This window comes from Anoplopoma fimbria, chromosome 5 (assembly GCF_027596085.1).
Source record: "Anoplopoma fimbria isolate UVic2021 breed Golden Eagle Sablefish chromosome 5, Afim_UVic_2022, whole genome shotgun sequence".
NCBI classification, from domain to species: Eukaryota; Metazoa; Chordata; class Actinopteri; order Perciformes; family Anoplopomatidae; genus Anoplopoma; species Anoplopoma fimbria.
The window spans coordinates 9,101,053-9,122,842 of NC_072453.1; the positions used below are offsets into that span (position 1 = coordinate 9,101,053).

Genomic DNA, 21,790 nt, shown 5'->3' on the forward strand with positions numbered 1-21,790 from the left:
CAATGTAGAAAAATAAATAAAAACCATTGAATGAGAAGGTGTGTCCAAACTTTTGACTGATACTGTATATTTTGATACTTTTACTTAAGTTACATTTTGAATGCATGAGTATTACTACACTTTTTTAATATCTGAATACTTCTTCCACCTCTGCTACAACAAAATACATTTTCTTTTTTAGTAAAATTGTAAATTTATTTTGCATATAAAAGCAGACATCACTGCTTGCCAATGAATGTCTTTTTAAAAGCTGATTATATTGGTCACTGGTGGTAGGTAACTAAGTACAATTAATATTGAAGACATCCAAACTATGAAGGAACACATATGGAGCATTAACAAATGCTCAACAAACCAGAATATGTTTTATATTTTACATTCTTCAAAGTAGTTGAATGAGGAGTGTCCAAACTTTTGACTGATACTGTATATTTTGATACTTTTACTTAAGTTACAATTTGAATGCATCAGTATTACTCCACTTTTTTAATATCTGAATACTTCTTCCACCTCTGCTACAACAAAATACATTTTTTTTTTTAGTAAAATTGTAAATTTATTTTGCATATAAAATCACTGTCTACTTAAGTTACATTTTGAATGCATGAGTATTTAATATCTGAATACTTCTTCCACCTCTGCTACAACAAAATACAACTATTTTTTTTAGTAAAATTGTAAATTTATTTTGCATATAAAATCACTGTCTGCCAATGAATGTCTTTTAAAAATGTGATTATATTGGTCATTGGTGGTAGGTAACTGAGTACAATTACAATTAATATTGAAGACATCCAAACTATGAAGGAACACATATGGAGCATTAACAAATGCTCAACAAACCAGAATATGTTTTATATTTTACATTCTTCAAAGTAGTTGAATGAGGAGTGTCCAAACTTTTGACTGATACTGTATATTTTGATACTTTTACTTAAGTTACAATTTGAATGCATCAGTATTACTCCACTTTTTTAATATCTGAATACTTCTTCCACCTCTGCTACAACAAAATACATTTTTTTTTTTAGTAAAATTGTAAATTTATTTTGCATATAAAAGCAGACATCACTGCTTGCCAATGAATGTCTTTTTAAAATGTGATTATATTGGTCACTGGTGGTCGGTAACAAGTACAATTACAATTAATATTGAAGACATCCAAACTATGAAGGAACACATATGGAATTATGTGGTAAACAAACAAATGCTCAACAAACCAGAATATGTTTTATATTTTAAGTTGAATGAGAAGGTGTGTCCAAACTTTTGACTGATACTGTATATTTTGATACTTTTACTTAAGTTACATTTTGAATGCATGAGTATTATTCCACTTTTTTAATATCTGAATACTTCTTCCACCTCTGCTGCAACAAATACAATTTTTAGTAAAATTGTAAATTTATTTTGCATATAAAAGCAGACATCACTGCTTGCCAATGCATGTCTTTTTAAAAGCTGATTATATTGGTATAAATGTGTAATATTACAAGCAGGGGATTTTGCAGGGTGATGAAAGCTGGCTGCTAGAATGTTCTACGCATGCGCAGTGTGAAAGCGTGTTTTGGTGTCAAGCGGCGCTCAATGCTAAGCTAGCCGGGCCAGCTAGCAATTCTGCAAGTCATGGTGGGCCATTCAATGAGGAAAGGCTGGAGAACGCAATATCAGGCTACACAGTGGAACCTTTAATGAAACGGGACTTTATTGCTGCTATTCGGTGGTGGTTGTTGTGTTTGCGGGGCATGAATGAAGACCAAATCATGCGTGAGTATTAAATGAATTAACTGCTTAATAACGCGTGAGGCCATGCTTGCAGGGATTCATAACGTTAGCAGACACTTTGGTAAATAAGTGATATTTATGTGGGTACGGTTGGATGCAGTGACATGTCTTGTTTAGTGCATAAGTCACTTTTAAAAGTAGTTGAATGCTTAAAGGGAGTTAGCAGGTTAACTAGCTCACACGGCTAGGACTGTGCAGCCGCTGTCGACCAATAGCAGCGCAGCTTTTATCTAGGCCCCGCCCCCGCGCTATTCCTATTCGTCGGGGCTTTCTGGAGTCATGTGTCGTCACCGCGTTGGAGCCCAGCGATTGGCCGCGCAGCCCGTCCGTCATTTTTCCCCCCACTTGTTGCTAGGGAGATTGTTTGATGCTACTAGGTGTATCTGACACGTTTTGCAGGGTAAACAGAGATGCGAGCTAACTGGCTAACGTGGCAGCACGCTGTGTTAGGACGTAATAACGTGGTTGTGCATGTGCAATAGCAGGAGAAGGGTTTTAAAACACACATGCATGGAGATAACGTCACAAGGGAGGGAGATAGGTGCAGCTGTGCAGGAGGGAGGAGGGAGGAAAGGAGGGAGGGAGGCTTCTCGACTCTCCCATTCACCTTCAGCAGCACCCACGAGAAGTAGTTGTCCTGTCAAGGGTGGGGTGATGCCGAAAGCTCTGTGTTCACCATCTCTAGTCTGCAGAACGACAAGGCATTGCATACTTTGGGAGGATGGAGTAGTGTGTGTGTGTGTGTGTGTGTGTGTGTGTGTGTGTGTGTCTGTGTCAGTCATTAACATGGGTTTAATGCAAATATAGGTAGGTAAGACTTGTGTTTCTTTAAGTTTTAAAAGCAGTGTGATACTATTGTTGTGTTAAGTAGAGCAATAAAATGTTATTTCTCACTTTTATCAGGAATGGGAAGATGAAAACCTGCACACACTGGACTCTGTCAGAGTGGAAACCCCATCTTGGATATTAAATGCCTTTTTAAACACACAGCATCCTGTTGAAGACCCTCCCCCCCCCCTCTTCTCTTTAACCACTTTTTTTTTATGCTCATGCATCCCCTTCTGTCTTCTTGCACAAGTACAGAAGTAGCGAGCCGAGCTAGGTGGCCCCGTTTTTGTTTTTATTTTTTACTTCCACCTTTTGTTCCTTTTGTAAAGAAATGCTTTACCTGAAAAAATACTTCACAGAGGGCCTGATTCAGTTCACCATCCTTCTGAGTCTCATTGGGGTGCGGGTGGATGTTGACACCTACCTAAGCAATCAGCTGCCCCCACTGAGAGAGATCATCCTGGGCCCTAGCTCAGCCTACACCCAGACCCAGTTTCACAACCTGCGCAACACCCTGGACGGCTATGGCATCCATCCAAAGAGCGTGGACCTGGACCAGTTCTTTACGACTCGGCGACTGCTGAACCAGGTGCGCCAACTGGATCGCCTCTCAGTGCCCAGTACTGAGCTCAACACCTGGCTGGTGCATCGAGACTCTGAGACTGTGGTGTCCACCGGTAGCCAGTCCAGCCCCAGCATCACCCTGGACAATGGGGGCGGCCTAGAGGACGTTAACAACCCTGACGCTACCCCGGCCATGAGGGGAGGAAGCGGAGCACCTGAATCCACGTACAACCTGAACGCAGCGGACAACAGCCTGGGAGCCGTGGCCCCGGAGGGAAACCAGGAGCAGGGCAGCAGGGACGGCAATGACGACCTGACCAAAGAGGTACCGCTGCTTGTTTTAGCAGCACCTGTCAAAAGGAGGGGACATACAACCCCTTTTGACAGGTGCTTGTTGTCACCACATTCACATACTGTCTCACAAACTGATTGGCAAACAGGATTTAAATAATGTATTTACGTTGAAATAAACTAAGCAGTTTAGAAATTTGTGTTAGTTGTGGATTTACATTTTACAATTTTTTCGAGTTGCCACATTAAGTGGTAAACAAATCTTCAAAGTAGCATCATAAGCCACAAATGGTAGCAGAACTAATATATATTTTGTACACCAAAAATATCTTAAGAAACAACAACTTTATCAGTCAGTCCCAACGACTAAAAACAATCAAAGATATACGCTGAGTTTTAAATGGGTTTGACAGTATCATTTATGGTCCACAGCCCTGGTCTCTAATCAGTGTCGGATATTTTTAGTAAAACCAGTTGAGTCACATTCATGACAGCTGTGATTCTTGTCATGGGTGCAACTTTTAAATCCACACCAAACGGTCATCTAACTTTATTCACTCTCTTAAAATGGCACAAAACATAATATCAGTTCAGTTTTTTTTACATTTACTCGTTACATTTTAATAACATTTCTCTGTATGATTTATTGTTGCTAGTCGTTATTTTTCTCTTTAATTTATAATTTTGTTCTTTGAGAAAACGTTCACGTAATGTCTCACACAAAGATTTCTATCTGATCACATGATGACCACCATGTCAACGTGTTTTGTCATGGTTGCATCATCTGACTATGTTTCTGTTGCATGATCCGCCAAAATTAGCCACACTTATGAAATGATGATCAAAAACTACTTGCATAAGAGATTAGCATTATACATACTAGTTTATTGTCATAAATAAGTAAATTATTCCATCATAAACGGCCCATATATGTTCATTTATACCTCGCTACAGTATTAGTTCAATACATTGAATGCCTACACGATACCTGGTTATTAAAGTAACTTTTCTCTACACAGGGCCATTTTTCAATGGTTGCTATGTATTCTTTTGCAGGACATTGACCTGATTGACATCCTATGGAGACAGGACATCGACCTCGGTGCAGGAAGAGAAGTGTTCAACTACAGCAACCGCCAGAAGGAGAGCGAGGAGGAGAAGCCCCACCCACATGAGAACAAAGACGGGAATGAGGAACAAGAGAGCTGGAGAAACGGAGTGAACTTGCAAGGTGCTCAGCCCGTGGACGGGGAGACGGGAGAGAGTATTCCAGAGCAGGTTGGTAGAGTAAATGGATCTCGTTATCCTAGTGTTTCATCCAGTAGGGAGGTGGTACATTTAGCTGTCCTAATAGTACATAAGAAGAAAATAGAAACTTGGGAGCTGCACAGTAGTGATAAAGGATGATTTTGTCTGCTGAATATAAGTTAGTATTCATCTGGAGACATTTCCACTTAGTCTCTTTCGCCATTTGTTGAAAAATTATGTTTGTCTTAGAAATTGCTCAGTTTGAATAGAAGAGTTTCATCTCACTGTTGTGTCTCAATGAGTTGAGTCTGACAGTTGATGTAGAGATGTTGCTTTTATGAGATAAATCACTTTAATTTACTTCTGGTTTTATCACCCAAGAGAATTTCTCCAACAGTTCAGTCACTCAGAATCATTAGCCCTCATGACGTTTAAAAGTAATCTTCGTAAACATCCAATGCACACACGTGAAGCTTATCCAGCGCTGGTATTTGTGACAGTATTTAGTTAGAATGGTCTGACTTGACCACAGTAGCTAAACAGTAAAGTATGCATTGGGTAGGATGCATAGACTCGTACAAAATAACCATAACTTAATCATCACCTATGACCCAACTAGAAGTGTGTGTCGGTGTCTGAATATGCAGGGATCATAAAAACGTATCGACCAGGTGCCAGATCATTAGCATGAATCCAAAAGGAAGCTATGAAAATGGCGGGTACCGTAACCTTTGTTGAGCCCGGGGAAGAGGGGTCAACTTTGAACGTTGTGTTTATAAACCGCAACCGGCTGAAAGCGGCCTAAAATAATAAATCTGTTTTACTGTATTGGTTTTTGTTGGAGCATATATTGTTTATTTTTTGTGTTTCTATTAGTATGCCGCACCAGAAGGGGGCAGTTAGCATGTTGGCGGTGGGTCAGGTCACACAATCATGTTATAAGTAGACACCGGTAGTTAGTCTCAGTGTGTTTGGACCTCTGGAGATGTAATGGTTCTTACCGCAAAAGCGAACAAAATAAACTACTAACACAGCTTAAGAACTGCAGTCTGCGACTAAAGCTAGCTGTAAGAAGCAAAGGGTTAACTAAAAGTTTGCCTGCTGTAACATTGTAGCGTTTCATTCAGCTTCCTGGTCATCCTTAAAGGGCCAATTAATCACAACAGTTTATCTTTTGTTGTTGTTATTTAGCTTCCAGTTCTTGGCTCACAGACTTCCTTGTCTCTACAAGAATGCTTGAGGCTTTTAGAGGCCACTTTCCCTTTTGGAGAAGAATCTGAGGTAAAAAAATAAAATAAAAACTTGTTTTCACACATGTATTACAAGTTTTTGTTTTTTCATTGTTGTGGAAAAAAACTACAGTGAAGTTGTCGAAATGTCTTTTGTAATGTTTTCAAATAGTTTCCAGCCCCGGTTGTCACCCCCGAAAGCGTTTCCAATGAAGAAGTTCCCTCTACGTCTCAGGGCCTCCCTCTGGCACCACCGCTGCCCCCAGAGGAGCCCCAGTTAGACCTGGAGCAGCAGTGGCAAGACATCATGGCCATCATGGAGCTACAAGTACGTCTACAAACTCATATTTAGAAGTATCAAAAACTGCTTCTTTACTGTATCAAAGTGTGAAATAATTAACCATAAAAAAGCAGATTTATTTTCGTTCTAAAATATGCTTTTAATTTGAGAAAAGTGTCTGATTTTTAACAAAATCTTTCTGTTCAAAGGCAATGGAAGTCAACATCACTTCGCCGCACAGCAACTCCAGCAGTGACAGTGGCACAAGTGGGACAACTGAGTCGAACGCCTCGGGAAACTTTGAAATCTCTGCCCGCCCGACGCCCGTGAACCAGGATGTCAGCCTTCATCAGGCCTCCCTCCCCAGCTGCAGCCAAGACTTCCCCACGATTTTCAGTCCCCAGTTGGACTCTACCGCCATCACCCCGAGAACCACCATGCTCAGACTCTCCTCCAGCAACTCCAGCAACATCAACTCCACGTTCGGAGCCACTAACTTGACAGGGATCTTTCTCCCGCCACACATAAACAGCACCAGTACCAACATCACATCCACGCCCATCCTGCCCGATCCATTCAGCAACCTGCTGGAGGAGTCCATGCTCGACGAGATCAGCCTGCTGGACCTCGCCATGGAGGAGGGCTTCAGCCAGGCCCAGGCTTCGCAGCTGGAGGATGAGCTCGACTCGGATTCCGGTCTTTCCCTGGACTCCAGCCACAGCCCGGCCTCCCCGAGCAGCTCCGAGACGTCCTGCTCTTCAGCAGCGTCTTCGTCTTCGACGTCTGCCACCTTCTCCGAGGAGGGAGCGGTGGGGTACAGCACCGACTCCGAGGTTACTACTGCGGAGACGGAGGAAGGCGCGGTCGGCGGTTATCAGTCCGGGCATAGTAAGCTCTGCCGTATGAGCTACCAGGACCCCTCCCAGTTCCACGGCCTCCCTCAGCTCGGCAGCATCGGCCACAATCACACTTACAACCTGCCGCTCTCCTCCGCCTTCGACGAGCATCCGGAGCTCCCCATTTCCACCGGGAAGAAGAGCGTCCGCGACAAACACTCAAAGCTCCAGCCCGCTCAGGATCTGCTCGACAAGCACGCGAGTCGCGACGAACGCCGAGCACGGGCGATGAAGATCCCCTTCACCAACGAGAAGATCATCAACCTGCCCGTGGAGGAGTTCAACGAGCTCCTGGCCAAGCACCACCTGAGCGAGGGCCAGCTGGCACTCATCCGCGACATCCGCAGGCGTGGCAAGAACAAGATGGCGGCCCAGAACTGCCGCAAGCGCAAGCTGGACACCATCATCAACCTGGAGCAGGGCGTCCATGACCTGAGGCGCGACAAGGCCCGCCTGCTGAAGGAGAAGATGGAGTTCATCCGCTCCATCCGGCAGATGAAGCAGAAGATGCAGAGTCTGTACCAGGAGGTGTTCACTCAGCTCCGGGACGAGGAGGGCCGGCCCTACCCCCCCAGTGAGTACTCGCTCCAGTACAGCGCCGACGGCAGCGTGCTCATCATGCCCCGCGGCGTGACGACCGCCGAGCAGAACCGCAAGCCCGAGAAAAAACAAAAAGACAAAAAGAAGTGAGGGGGGTTGGGGAGGGTGGTGCAAACTGCTGTTTATTCTATCACTTTGCTAAATCAATAAGAAAGATTTCTGCAGATGCAAGAGAGATGTCCCTTTTTCCTTTAAGAAGATTCTGGTGAGTAGAAAAATGGCATTGTTGACTACTCTTCCTGCATTAGTTTCTCCCCTTTCATTCTGTTCCTACATTTTTTTCCCTGGAAACAACTTTGAAGCAGAAGTAGCTCCTCGTTTGAGTACTGATATTTCATTATTTAGACGGGGGGAGGGGGGGGAAACAGTAAGCGAGGAGACGAGGGACGTGAAAGGACATAAAATGAGCTATTAGGAAAAAAAATTAGCCGCTCTTGATCCTTCTGCATCAAACCGCTGAGGACGGAGAAGATTCGTAGGGGGAAACGAGGGGACTAGTAACGAGAAAAAGTGGGAGTAAAAGAACACTGTCGACCAGGACGGTTGGGATACCTATGCACCGAAAGTTTTAAAGGACAGATCACACATCCCACCCCGGAGACGTTTAGTGATGTTTGTCACTGAGGCTTTTAAGTTGCACATTTTTAGGCAAAGAACAGCATCTATGGTTGTGAGAGTTCAGTTTACCAAAGGCTAAAAGGAAGTCCATCATTTTAGGATGCCATTAACACCTTTACTAACCAAAGGTCGTGTGGTGCACTTGATCACCTTAAACGCTCAAAACACTGGACTCCAGTTCTGACGTGGTTTGTGTATCGCAAGTTCCAGTTTTATGAGTCGGCCTGTTGGCGGCTTGTCTGAGCGTAGAAAAGGCCCTGAAGAGATTGATGTGTGGAGGGAGGATGTTTGAGACGAGAAAGAGTCAGAGGATGAGCGTTCCCCGGGCTGGCCGCTGCTAAAAAAAAAAGAGGCCCGGATGTGAAGTCCTGCAAGAGGATCAGATGGATGTCTTAGGGAGGAGGCACACCGCATTGCAAAATGTATCAACTTCCTTATAAATTATACATAGCACTGTAATTTGTCTTTTAAAAGGCTTGGCTATATGCATTTTGCCGTGTCTGTCGCTATTCCTTCGCTGCAGGTTTAAATACGGGAGCTGCGTTTAGGAAAAGGCTCTTATTAACTGTTCATAATCTGTAGTATAAGCAAGGTTATAGGTCTAGCCACATCAGCTTTATGTAAAAGACTACACTCTTTCTGTTTATTTATTTTATGGTTTTTTTAAACGTCACGCTGAGCCTGTAATCGTAAGAGGAAGTTGCTGTGACGGGCCGGGAGTTGAGGCCGTCACAGATCAGAGATATGCATCATTTGGCGTTTTTTTATTTCCTCTTAGACGCCTCGTTCAAAAGCGCCAATTTAAAACCGTCTCGCTGTGGTTTAGCGAAATCCCTTTTAATTAACTTATTTGCCAACGTTCCCCAACTGAAAACCACTTGAGGTTGTTTTTTTTAAACTGCTGTAAAGCCGACGTGTTGGCTTAATTATTATGGGTCCTATGGGAAGTTTTTTGTGTGTCGATAACAAAGTGAGCCAAGTTGTTACATGAGATAAAAAAAAAGTTATTTGAATGCGTGAAATGACATTGTGTGTGTGTGTGTGTGTGTGTGTGTGTGTGTGTGTGTGTGGCCACTTTAAATTTGAAATGCCTTTATTTCACAATCTCATTATCTCTCACTTTAAATGTTTTGAGAACTGGAGGGAGACGTTCTCGGAGTAGAAGTGCTATTACTTGTCTATCTGAATGAAGTTTTGTCGGTACGTGTGACATCGCCCTCTTAAAAACAGAAAAAAAAGTGTCGGTCGTTGCAGCTGCGATGGCGGTTAGGCTAGAATATTAATGAGAGCAGAACAGAACCCGCAACATTAAGATGATGTCAGAAAAAAATGTTTTTGGAAAGGAGAAATGTCCTCATTAAATGTGATATTCAGGCATGAAACTCTGGTTAACATTGACTTCTGTGCGACACCGACTATTTAGTTCTGCTACTACTTAGAGCACTTTTTTTTTGTCTGTCTTGTTATGTAAATATTTTCATGTTTGTGTTTGTCATGATTTATGTAGTTTGTCGAATGTCTCCATGACGGTCTCGCCCTCTGCTTTCAGTTTGGATGTAGTTCCCTTCTTGTTTTGAGATATTTGCCGGCAATCAAGAATTGTTTTTATTGATTAATAAAGTGTTTTTATTTTCACCCGTGACTCTTGTGTTCTAGTTGTCATGAATGGTGTTAGTTATTCTGTTAGACTGGGGCTCAAAAAAGCAGGTTTGTTCATTTAGATGTTGAGGGGTTCCAGGTTTTAATTTGCAAAACTTAATAACAACCGAAACTAGGTGACGAAGCTTCAATGATTAGTCAATTTACGGAAAAGGAATTGCCAAGTACTTTTGTAATCCATCGTTTTTCTTGCAAGAAATACCAAACATTTGTTGTCGGGTTTAAAAGTGAGAATTTGCAGCTTTTACTTTTTTTTTAATGTTGGTGAAACCAAATAGGAGATTTGATGACTTAAACTTTGGCTGGGTAAAATTATTGTAGGATTAATTAAACTAACATTCATTCATTAGTTGCAGCCCTGCTAGATAATAATCCAGTGTTATTTAAAGTGAAACCAGTTTAAACAGCAAAGTAACAAAAAGTGGTTTATTCTCCAAAACCGACAAGCAAGACGTGACAATGGGGAAAAGTCCACAAAGAATACCAATGACTAAATGAATCACTGAAAAGGGTTGGTAACCGTACACCAAGCAGCTAGGATGGACAGAGTTTTGACCTTTTAAAAGCACCAATGAACCAAATTCTTTTTTTTAAAAGGCACAATAATGAAATAAAAACACCACCTCACTGAAACAATGTCAAAGCAAGATGACGGAGCTCTGGACCAAATATGGAGAGAAACTGATACCGAAGCGGCCGAGAAACTGGAGTCAAAACTGAAAGTGAACACTGCGTTTTACATTCCGTTTGGGTTTCATCAAGCAAACCTGAAGCATATATAGAGTTAGAATATATCCAGATGAAAGTAGAATATACACCACGACGAATGAGTCCAAAGGTGTCCTGCTTGTCTCCAAAAACCCCTCTGGAAAAGTACAATGAAATTCAAAACTACAGCTTCTTTCTTTACCGCCTTGCATTAGTTTTTGTCGTCTTTTTTCTCGTCTTCCGTTGGATACGAGTGCCAAGTGAGTCTCTCCTCGTAGAAGGAGATGACCACCTGCGGACACTTCACGTTGGCCTCTTTCGCCAGCACCAGGTCAGCTTCGTCTGAGTTTTTCCTGCGATCCAACACCAAAACAAATTTAACTGATATAACATTTGGCGCATACCGACAAATACTTAATGACGCAGTAAATTCATCAACAACAGAAGCAGTTAGTCAGTCACTAATGTGCCGATTTAAACGGCTGTCCAGCTGTTACATTGCTAAACAGTGCATACAAACCATTTCATGAGGAACATAAGTTCTCCTGTGGAATCTGTGGCGCCAATGATCCGTTCTGGATCCAGACCTCGAGCAAAACCCCGGAGCTTCTCTGTCTGAGGATCAAACAACAAAACACAACTTCAATCAAGCACAAAACAACGTTTCAGCATGAATACCAACTACCCACAATATGTCAAAGTTCCTATCTGAATTTCAACACAAAACCAGACAAACAGAATGCCACAAAGCATGTGATTTCACATTTATGGATTTAGGTTTTCTTTCAAATATATGTAAGAGCTGCAACAAACAACTATTTTCTTTAGCAATTAATTGTTCTATCAATAAAATGGCCCAAGGTGACTATTTGAAATGTCTTGCTTTGTCCGTACAACAGTCTAAAAACCTTGAAGACATTCAGTTTACTGTCATGTACGACACAGAAAAGCATCAAATCCTAACTTTTTAGAAGCTGGAAACAGCAAATGTTTGACAATTTCTAATATGATTATTCAATTACTAAAACTCTAACCTGCAGATCAGCTTTCTGTCGATCAACTTAATCATCTTCAGCTCTACATCTTGGTACAATATTTAAGGGGTTAAATATTGTGGATTTGGACTCTACTAGAGACTCACAGACTTCCTGGGAACGAGTCTGCAAGAGCGGTGAAGTCCAACTATTTGACCTTGTGACCACAAAGAGGGTATCCTTCATGTGTAGGAGGGAGGGGGTGGAAAGTCTGGAATTGGTTGATTGATCCCAAAGTAAGAAGCTCTTGAAGTCCAATATGGTTGTGAAACCAGCACCCTGTTTTATGGTCAGCATGTTGTGTGGTTTTCCAAAAACACAAAGTTTTTCATGTTTTTTTCACACCAAATGCAAAAAGACCTCTTTTGTAACTTTTGAAATGGATTAAAACAAATATTTAAGGTGTCTTTAGTCCTTCTCAGTAATACAATAGTACATCATATTTGTACAGAGACTGGAAAAAACTGTGTATAAATATAGATGTATAATCTGTTGACTGTCTATGGTATAAACAATAACGTCCATGCGGTATTCATGCCTAGATGACGTTATTTTGAGTGTTGATGGAGCAGCTACAATGTTAGCATAGCCTAGCACTGATCGGCCCAAACTCCATTCAGAAAACAAGCATTTTACAAGATGATAACTTGTTATCTTGCGTACAGACCTGGCAAAGCATGAATTCAGACTTTTTTTCAAATCTACATCATCACTTTGTTATTTTAGCATCTTTTTTATCGGTTTATTACGATGACACGAATAAACACAAGTGATGTGGCAGTCAGACTGACGCAAGTAATTGATGCAACTCAAAAGCAGAAAATGTGGATCAAAAGACAACACCAAAGCAAAGAAAACAGCTCAACAATGCCAGTTATAACTTTTTTTTATTAGACATATTATTATTACATTTTAGACATATTACATATATTTTATCTGATTCATACTGGTGTCAAAATATTAGATTTTTTTGTTTGGTTTCTCTTCTCACAGTTGGTTAACCGACTACTGACCAGTTGTGTCCTCATGTCGGTGGTCAGCTGGCCGTTGGCTGTTGTCTTTGTGGTGTGTTCAATTGCAACTTTTTTACAGAAGGTATGTTGTGAAGAATAAATCCATCTTTGCTGCTTCTTTGAGGTCAGCTTGGTGCACTTACAAGAAAAGGGAATCTTGCAATCACTCACCTGAGACAATATAATCAACAAAACACAGAGTTGGTGACTTACGTCGTCTTTTTTCTTCTTTGTTTTACTTTCGTCTCCATCTGCGTCTCCGGCCGCCTTCCTCTTTCCGTCGTGTGCTGATTTCTGGGACTGCAGGAATTCTGCGATCAGATCTGGACAGTCCAGATTGTCATCTGGCTCCCACGTGTTGTCTTCCCTGCAGACACATAAATACAGTATTTGATTAATAACTTAGTCACCCATTAAATAGGTCGGTATATTTAAATTATGGGGCTGTATAAATCAAATAATGACGTGAGAAAAGACAGTGACACTCACTCAGAGAAGCCTTTCCACTTGAGGAGATACTCTACTCTCCCTTTCACCACCCGCCGATTCAGGACCCTCTCCACCACGTATTCTTCCTCCTCCTCCTCCTCTTCCTCCACCACTTCCTCTGGCTTCTTGTCCTTCTTCTCGACGGTGGTCATTTTGCTCTCTGGCTCTGCTGGGTTAGAATACAGCAGATTGTTACTGATCCTGAAGACGACTCCGCCCTTTTTAAATGGCCGCTGAGCCTTGAAAACTCAAAATGTTAATATTCAGAGTTTAAGATGTTCACGTGTTTGGCTTTTTTCACAAATGGACGTTTAATCTTTCTGCTGAGTGCAGTTTCAAAATGGGTTACAAACATTTACAGCGCACTTTATTCAACACACACAACTTTATTCATTCTTTGACTCTTGTACGCACACCTGACTGCACAAGGACAAAGCGATAGACATTTATATGTTGGAAAATAATGATGCATTAAAACCTTCTGTAACAGCGGGAACATCGTTAGAGGGCTCTGTAGTCAGGCTCATACTCATCAGGTAGACCTGGGAACCAGCAGGTTCCTGGTCAACGGCAAGATTGTTGCATGATGGAAGAAAGACGGGAATCAATATGGTGGAGAGGAGAAAACAACAATGGAGAATGGGATTTATTGAGAAGATACAAGGCTAAAAGTTTGAGACAATTATCTCTTTTTAGATTTTTTATTTCTTATAGATTTATGTTTCAAAGTGCCGACACTGCATTGCCTAAAGTTACTCATGTACCATCACCTTACATGGTGAAAACTCATTGGATCTCTTAAGGAAGTATTCAGATTATTTACTCGAGTAAAAGTACTAATACAACATGGTAAAAATACTCAGTTACAAGTAGAAGTCCAGCATTGAAAATGTTACTTACAGGTGAGGTACTCAATGTAGAAAAAGGTCCCCTGTGACTGTTAATCTAATTATATAACATATAAAAGTATTTTATGAATTATACATTTATGTTAAAGCAGGTTTTTACCGTTTTAGTTTGTTGAGGTGGAGCTCATTTATTAACTATTATAGTCATGGATTCATCTGCTGCTTATTTTATTCATTAATCGATTTGTTTGATTTTTTTTTTAAAAAGTGAAAAATGCCATGTAAATTTTGCAGAGCCCATCATATGTGAAAAGCTCTTATTTTGAAAGTAACTAAATCTGTAAGATAAATACAGTGCATTGAAAAGTTCAATAGTTTCCTCTGAGATGTAATGGAGTAAAAATAAAAAAGGCATTTAAATAAAAGACAAAAGTAGTAAAGTATGCGTTACATGAGCACATAAGTAAATGTACTTAGTTACATTCCACCACTGTCTCTTAGGGAGGTTAATGTTGCAAGTGAATAAAAATGTCCCTTACCAGCTGTGTTACATGTCACCTTTAACAACATCTCTTCACTCATGTATTAATAATAATAATAATAATAATGCATTATAATAATAATAATAATAATACATAATAATAATACGTTATAATAATAATACATTTGGATAATAAAAATAATACATAATAATAATAATACGTTATAATAATAATACATTTGGATAATAATAAAAATAATACATAATACTAATACATTATAATAATAATAATACATAATAATACATCATAATAATAATAATACATCATCATAATAATAATACATTATAATAATAATACATTATAATACATTATAACAATACTACTACTACTAATAATACATTATAATAATAATAATACTACTAATAATAATAATACATAATAATAATAATACATTACTAATAATAATAATAATACATTATAATAATAATACATTATTATAATAATACATTATAATAATAATACATTATAATAATTATAATAAAAATAATACATAATAATAATAATACATCATAATATAATAATACATTATTATAATAATAATACATTATAATAATAATACATTATAATAATAATACATTATAATAATTATAATAAAAATAATACATAATAATACATTATAATATAATAATAATACATTATTATAATAATAATAATAATAATACATTATAATATAATAATAATACATTATTATAATAATAATAATAATACATTATAATAATAATACAGCGGTGGCTGAGCCTGCACGTGTCACCATCAGTGTACAGGAGCTGTGCAACACCTGGCGGCGGTTCAGCGTCATGTAACGTTAAAAAACATGCAGAGCTTAGGGCCAAAGACATATAACTTAAATACTTTTAATAAACAATACAGTGGTAAAAAATGACAGTTCATTTAGGAGGGTTGTTGCTGACGTCATCATGCACAGAGACCCACAGTGTGCAGCTGCATGGTGTCTCCTCCATGTTGCTTTTGTGATGGAAACTTCATGCTTTTTTTCCATCCCCCATTGAAAACATGCACATTAACAGCTTCGTGCATAATAAATATAGAAACAACAGGTTTAAATGGGAGGATGCAAGATTTATGAAAAAAAAAAAAAAAAAACTCACCTATGATTTAAAATGTATTTATTTTTTAAACTTCCACCCGAACCGACTTTAAACAACCCGACAGCCTTTAAGAGCACGTCTCCGTTTGTGATGGTTTGTTGTAAACACAGAGCTCGGAGAGACCCATTCGTCTGGTGTGACGTCAGAAGAAGACCAGAGGCTCGTTCACGGATTCACAAGGTGTATGTGTTTACTCACCGGGGTGTTCACAGCCGCTCGTTACGCGTGCATGTGATGTATAGATCTGTTGCTGCAGAGAGAGAGAGCAAACGGCGGACTGGATCAATGGAAGGGGCTCCTATTGATGGAGACAGTTTAGAAATAAAGAAGATAAAATGTTGATATAACAATACTTAATTTACCCAACATTTTGACAGAAGGACCCCTTAAAAATAATTTAAATAATTAATTAAATATGAATTAATCCCTGAAAATACACTAAAACCCTTTTCGTCTTATATAGTCAATTTACCTTTATGTACTTTTACTTCTCTCATGGAGAAAACAAATGTGTGTATGTGTGTATATACATATACACACACACACACACACACACACATATATATATATATATATACATACACACACACACATATATATATATATACACACATACATACACACACATATATATATATATACACATACATATACACATATATACATACAGTACCAGTCAAAAGTTTGGACACACCTTCTCATTCAATGTTTTTTCTTTATTTTTATTTTTTTCTACATTGTAGATTAATATTGAAGACATCCAAACTATGAAGGAACACAAATGGAATTATGTGGTAAACAAACAAATGCTCAACAAACCAGAATATGTTTTATATTTTAGATTCTTCAAAGTAGTTGAATGAGAAGGTGTGTCCAAACTTTTGACTGGTACTGTACATACACACACACATATACACGTATATATACACACACATATATACATACACACACACACACACACACACACACACACACACACACACACACACACACACACCTTATTCTCTCCATGAAAGATGTAAAAGCATATGAAGGTAAAGTGACAATATAATTGTAAAAGACACACAAATATATATACACACATACATATCTATATATGTAGACGCCAGCAGAGTTACGAAAAGTGCTTTATTCTCCAAAACCAACCAGCAAGACGTGACAATGAAAATAAAACAACTAAATGAATCACTGAAAAGGGTTTGTAACAAGTCCTAAGGAAAACACTTGATTTACCATCAAAAGCACCAATGAACAAGGTGAAAATAGGCATAAACATCAGCTCACTGATACAATGTCATAGCAAGATGAAGGAGTCGATTCTGATAATAAACACTGCGTTTTATATTCCTGTTGGGTTTCTTTCAGCAAACTTGAAGCATATATAAACTTAGATTATATCCAGATGAAAGTAGAATCAAATGAGTGATACTACACCAAGACAAATGAGTCCAAAGGTGTCCTACTCGTCTCCGCCGTCCCCCCTCCCGACCCTCCAAAAAAGTACAATGAAGTTCAAAACTACAGCTTATTTTCTGCGTCAGTTTTTTTTCTCATCCTTTTTAACGTCTGCAATGAGATGTGAGTGCAAAGCGAGTCTCTGTTCGTAGAACGAGATGACCACCTGCGGACACTTCACGTTGGCCTCCTTCGCCGGCACCAGGTCAGCTTCATCAGAGTTTTTCCTGCGATCAAAACAAAAACTATTTCAACTGACTTGCATTTGGCTTTCAACAAGTTTCAAACAGCTGTCCCGCATTATATGGTGCACACAAACCATTTCATGAGGAACATGAGTTCTCCAGAGGAATCGTTGGCATCAATGATCCGTTCTGGATCCAGCCCTCGAGCAAAACCCTGAAGCTTCTCTGTCTGAGGATCAAACAACAGAAAAACAAATGTCAATGTAAATCACCTTTTATTGTCATGCATTTCTACATAGCACAGAACACAGTAGAATTCAGCCTCTGCCTTTAACCCCTCCTAGTATAAGAAGCATTGGACAGCTACTATAAAGCTGCTTGGGGAGCAGTTTGGGGGTTTAGTGCCTTGCTCAAGGGCACCTCGGCATCCGAGTACTAAATAATATGCTATCGTAGTTCAATGAGGTTTTTATATATGACAACCACAGTGTTGCTTACACTTTTCTATTAAGTTACATTATCATTATGATGCGTTCAGGCTCTGTTCAGTAAAAATGAGTATTGGGCAAAGGGTCATTTATAACATTATCATGATGTGTTCAATGTAATCTTGTAAAATGTAGTTTTGGCGAGAAACTTGATTAACTACAGTTGTTTAAAAGAGATGTTTTCACAGCAATATAACATAGATATCAGAGAGGGATTTATGACATGTTATGAAATGCAATATTTCATTCATAATCAAAACTACTCATGCCAAGATTTTTCTATCAATATAGTACAATATTTTATTTCCTAATCCTTTTATGCAAATAAATAAGTTTACACTGATTTATGGATCATCGACAATCAGAAATTGGTATCAGCGGCAAAAAAGTTCAAAGATGCCCAAAAACATATTTTGCCATTGATACAAATGGCGAATTGTTTATGATCCATAAGTTAGTGTAAACCATCAAAAATTTTGAACACAATCCTTTTACTTTATTTTTGTCATTATTTGAGGATTAGAACATAAAATACTGGGGGTTTTTATATACATTTTTTTGGGCATTATTAGTTTTATTTATGTATTATAAGTAGTCTTAAGATCAGTATTATAAGTAGTCTTACGATCTGTTGCATCCCTAAACAATAACATCATCTGGAGGCGGTGGTGGGATTGAGGGTCAAAAGGTCAATCTTACCAGAGTTGCAGTAGAATCCTTTCCTCTCCTCCTCATGTAGCGGGTTCTTGCAGCGTCTCTTGCCAGACGCTCGGCTCTCATCTCCGGCGTTTCCCTCGCCCTCATGTTAGCCATGCGAGCGGCGTTGCTGGCCAAGCGTGCCGTTCGTGCTTCGTCTGACTCAGCAGCCCGCTCACGCCGCCTGGCCTCTCGCAGCCGCTCCCGCCTGGCACGGCTATCTTTGGGCATGTTAGCATCCGCAAAGGTGGTCTGCAACAAGATTAGATAACCAGAGATTAGCCTCTTAGAATCCTAAACCTATGACAGAACATTTGAGGGAAATGCTTTTATCATTCATTGATTATTTTTGCCAAAGTTTATATACATAAGTGTACGTTTATTAGCCAAATGCCTATTTTTTGTGTTTTTTACAAAAAGTTTGAATGCTTCATAAAAACGATTCAATGCTGTACCAACAGAAAGGACATAAAAAACACATGCATTGCCTGTGATATATGTATGTAATTACACAATCAAAATGTGTGCCTTAATGTCTAATTATTTATTAAATTTTTTCAACAAAAAAAAAGTATGCTTTTATTTCTGTCTGTCTTTCTTATCCTACAGGGTTGACCCTCTGGCATGTTAGTTTTAATTGATGCATTGTTCTGTTTCTTATTGACAATTTTTTCAATAAAATAAATAAATAAAGTTATGGTGGTCGTCATCTTGACAGTCACAAAAGCCTAACCGGAGCTGAGGTGGTGTAGCAGAGCAGAAAGCTAGCAGCTAACCTGAGATAGCACCCACCTGTCACTTAAAGTGGCCACGCCCCCAATTATGCTTAATTGAAGCCCTAATATTATTTAAACGAGTGGGTTGTATATAAATCCACCCCCTGTACAGTTGTCATGAATTGGGATATTATAGAGACCAACACAGTTTTTGTACAAGGGGGTAAATATGTTTATATCTATATATCATTTTAACATAGAGGTCTATGGAGAATGAGTCACTTTGGAGCCTCAAGTGGTCATTTGAGGAACTGCAGTTTTTGCCACAAACACATTTTATATATATATATATATATATATTACTATAAAAAAATATATATATATTTTTTCATATATCATAATTGTTAGGATTGTTATAGTTTTTATAATATAACAATTCATAACAATTATAATATATGAAGAAAAAAATGTATTATTATTTACATATTAAATAAGGGCAATACAGACTTACAGTATTTATTAATTATGAACCTTTTTCCCCACATCTATCTATAGTCAACATTTATCATATTGTACTACATTGTATATGTCGGGTACTTTCAGTGGTTGAAGAAGTGCACAGTGTAAAAAAGATATATATATATATTGTTTTTATTCATTAGAAAGCCCAGTCAAAAGTTGATTGATGTCCTCATGTTTTTTTTAAAGTGAAGATGTCGGCCATATTATCTGCCCAGATAATTGTTTTGTTGCTTCTGTTTACATTCCTTATGATGCATATAAAAATAAATGTTATTAACAGTTTTATTGATATTTGTTAGTGTGTTAAACTTACACAGTTTGAGTTGCATTAGCAGAGTGTCGCTGGACTGGTTGGCTCCAGGGTGAAGTGAAGAAGAGTCTGGTTGAAAACCTTCCTCCATCCTTCATGCAGCGTTTGAAGGCTTCATGCAGCATCCAGCACGCAGAGCCCAGCTGCGGTTGATCCTAACCAATCGCGTCTCTCATACACAGAGCCGTATAAAGAGAGAGTCGCGTCCACGGAAGTTCAAGATGCTTGATTGTCACATGATTCAGGTATGCTTTCAATAGTTCTAAGAAGTACTTGGTGGGATAACCTAAGAGCAGCAGGAAAAATTGAGAGAATTTATTTATTTATTTTCCTGTTATATCCACTGCTACACACTTTGGTTCAATAGATGGCGGTACTAAATCTTTAAGCTGCCACTTAACACCGAAGAAGAAAAAAAGGAAGTACTTGGCAGGTTATTTGCATGTGTAGATATTTGCAGAAATCCGTACAACCAGAGAGACACAAATCAATTATTTTCTATTTAGTAGTCAACAAATGAATCGATTTACATTTATCATATAGCAATGACATAAATATTTAGAATCATCAATCAATTTTGTGTTATTGAAAAGTCAAATGTGCCAATATTTGAGGATTAGTAAATGTAACCGCAAGAGTAACCTGCCTTGTTGACATATTTTAGGCTAAGTGAGTGAGATTTAGTGACATCTAGTGGCGAGGTTGCAGATTGTAAACAACAAATACCCCTCCGTTCATTAAACAGCTTTGTCTTGAAACATAGGCCCAATCCCAAACTCCACACTCAGGGACTCACAGACTTTCAGGCCCGCTCCTGCAAAGTCCGTGAGGGATTAAGGCTGTCCCACCCTCAAATCCATGAGTGTTTAAGGGCTCTCTTTATGAACCCTTTCTGTAAGTACTCATTTCTGCAGACTGTGCCTGTGGGTTTTACCCACAATACCTAGCAATGTGACGTTAAACACGGGGTTATCAGTGGAAGCATGGAGACGTTAAAAAAGGTAAACAAAGGGGACGGCACACACATGTTCAGCCTGGTATACTACATTTACTCAGAAACATTAAAGATTAAAGATGGAACTTAAAAACACATGAAATCAGAAGAATGTAGGCAGAAATGATATAACAAAGATTTATTCATCAAACCTTTCATTTTGTTATTGATACTGTTTTGACAAAAAACAAGTAAATATTATTTGAAGTAATGTTTACACTTCAGAATAGCAGCATGAACACATTACACATTACCAGAATACAGTTAGCCAATAATGGAAAATAAATCAATAATACATATAAAGACTCAATTTAACTGTGTATCTTATCAGGGCCCTAAAGCGTTCAGACATTTTTTAAAGGTCACAAGTTGCATGGGACCCTGTTATCAGTAAAAACACAGAGAAAGAAAATGATCCTCACGAAACTTAGAAAATTCTATACTTCCAGGCCAAGAAGGAGGCCGATAGAGATTATCAGTGACCCTTGTGAGGGAGAAATTATCCCCTCTGTAACCTCCATTGATGCATTGATTAAGAAGCCTGAAAATGCAGGGGGGGGGGTTAAGTCTCTGTGGAAAGAGGATCTAAACACTTTCTTTTATTCAGTGTTCAAACTAATCTAAGGCCATGTGTACATTTCTCATCAGCCGTGTCTCTTTTTTTGTTTTTACGTCACAAGCTT

At 38.9% G+C, this 21,790-nt stretch overlaps 3 protein-coding genes across 5 annotated transcripts; 1 reads left to right on the forward strand and 2 right to left on the reverse strand.

The window, feature by feature from the left end:
- Window positions 1-1,522: 1,522 nt before the first annotated feature.
- Window positions 1,523-9,968, forward strand: nfe2l1b (nfe2 like bZIP transcription factor 1b). Of its 3 annotated transcripts, none has more exons than XM_054599333.1 (6): window positions 1,523-1,767; window positions 2,689-3,502; window positions 4,525-4,746; window positions 5,908-5,997; window positions 6,118-6,273; window positions 6,435-9,968. In XM_054599333.1, the coding sequence occupies exons 2-6, from the start codon at window positions 2,945-2,947 to the stop codon at window positions 7,809-7,811; spliced, it is 2,403 nt and encodes an 800-aa protein (XP_054455308.1). In that variant the 5' UTR covers window positions 1,523-1,767; window positions 2,689-2,944; the 3' UTR covers window positions 7,812-9,968. The 3 variants fall into 3 exon arrangements, with proteins under 3 accessions (XP_054455308.1, XP_054455310.1, XP_054455309.1); XM_054599334.1 differs by lacking the exon at window positions 1,523-1,767 and adding an exon at window positions 2,524-2,592; XM_054599335.1 differs by lacking the exon at window positions 5,908-5,997.
- Window positions 9,969-10,917: 949 nt separating this feature from the next.
- On the reverse strand, window positions 10,918-15,819 carry LOC129091565 (chromobox protein homolog 1-like). The gene is made up of 6 exons (XM_054599239.1): window positions 15,742-15,819; window positions 13,721-13,802; window positions 13,243-13,411; window positions 12,967-13,120; window positions 11,227-11,321; window positions 10,918-11,059 (listed from the first exon to the last, which is right to left on the reverse strand). Exons 2-6 carry the CDS (start codon window positions 13,773-13,775, stop codon window positions 10,918-10,920), a joined length of 615 nt encoding a protein of 204 aa, XP_054455214.1. The 5' UTR covers window positions 13,776-13,802; window positions 15,742-15,819.
- A 1,459-nt stretch (window positions 15,820-17,278) lies between these two features.
- Window positions 17,279-18,954, reverse strand: LOC129091795 (chromobox protein homolog 1-like). Its single transcript, XM_054599490.1, has 3 exons — window positions 18,569-18,954; window positions 17,516-17,610; window positions 17,279-17,423 (listed from the first exon to the last, which is right to left on the reverse strand). Exons 1-3 carry the CDS (start codon window positions 18,794-18,796, stop codon window positions 17,279-17,281), a joined length of 468 nt encoding a protein of 155 aa, XP_054455465.1. The 5' UTR covers window positions 18,797-18,954.
- Window positions 18,955-21,790: the final 2,836 nt, after the last annotated feature.

Coding starts and splice junctions, on each gene's coding strand:
- nfe2l1b (XM_054599333.1), top strand. CDS start 2,945: ATGCTTTACCTGAAAAAATACTTCACAGAGGGCCTGATTCAGTTCACC. Junction 4,747..5,907: donor GAGAGAGTATTCCAGAGCAG/GTTGGTAGAGTA, acceptor GTTGTTATTTAG/CTTCCAGTTCTTGGCTCACA. Junction 6,274..6,434: donor TGGCCATCATGGAGCTACAA/GTACGTCTACAA, acceptor TTCTGTTCAAAG/GCAATGGAAGTCAACATCAC.
- LOC129091565 (XM_054599239.1), bottom strand. CDS start 13,775: ATGAGTATGAGCCTGACTACAGAGCCCTCTAACGATGTTCCCGCTGTT. Junction 13,412..13,720: donor TGTTCCCGCTGTTACAGAAG/GTTTTAATGCAT, acceptor ATTCTAACCCAG/CAGAGCCAGAGAGCAAAATG. Junction 11,322..12,966: donor CAAAGAAGAAAAAAGACGAC/GTAAGTCACCAA, acceptor TTTGATCCTCAG/ACAGAGAAGCTCCGGGGTTT.
- LOC129091795 (XM_054599490.1), bottom strand. CDS start 18,796: ATGCCCAAAGATAGCCGTGCCAGGCGGGAGCGGCTGCGAGAGGCCAGG. Junction 17,611..18,568: donor AGGATTCTACTGCAACTCTG/GTAAGATTGACC, acceptor TTTGATCCTCAG/ACAGAGAAGCTTCAGGGTTT. Junction 17,424..17,515: donor CTCATGTTCCTCATGAAATG/GTTTGTGTGCAC, acceptor TTTTGATCGCAG/GAAAAACTCTGATGAAGCTG.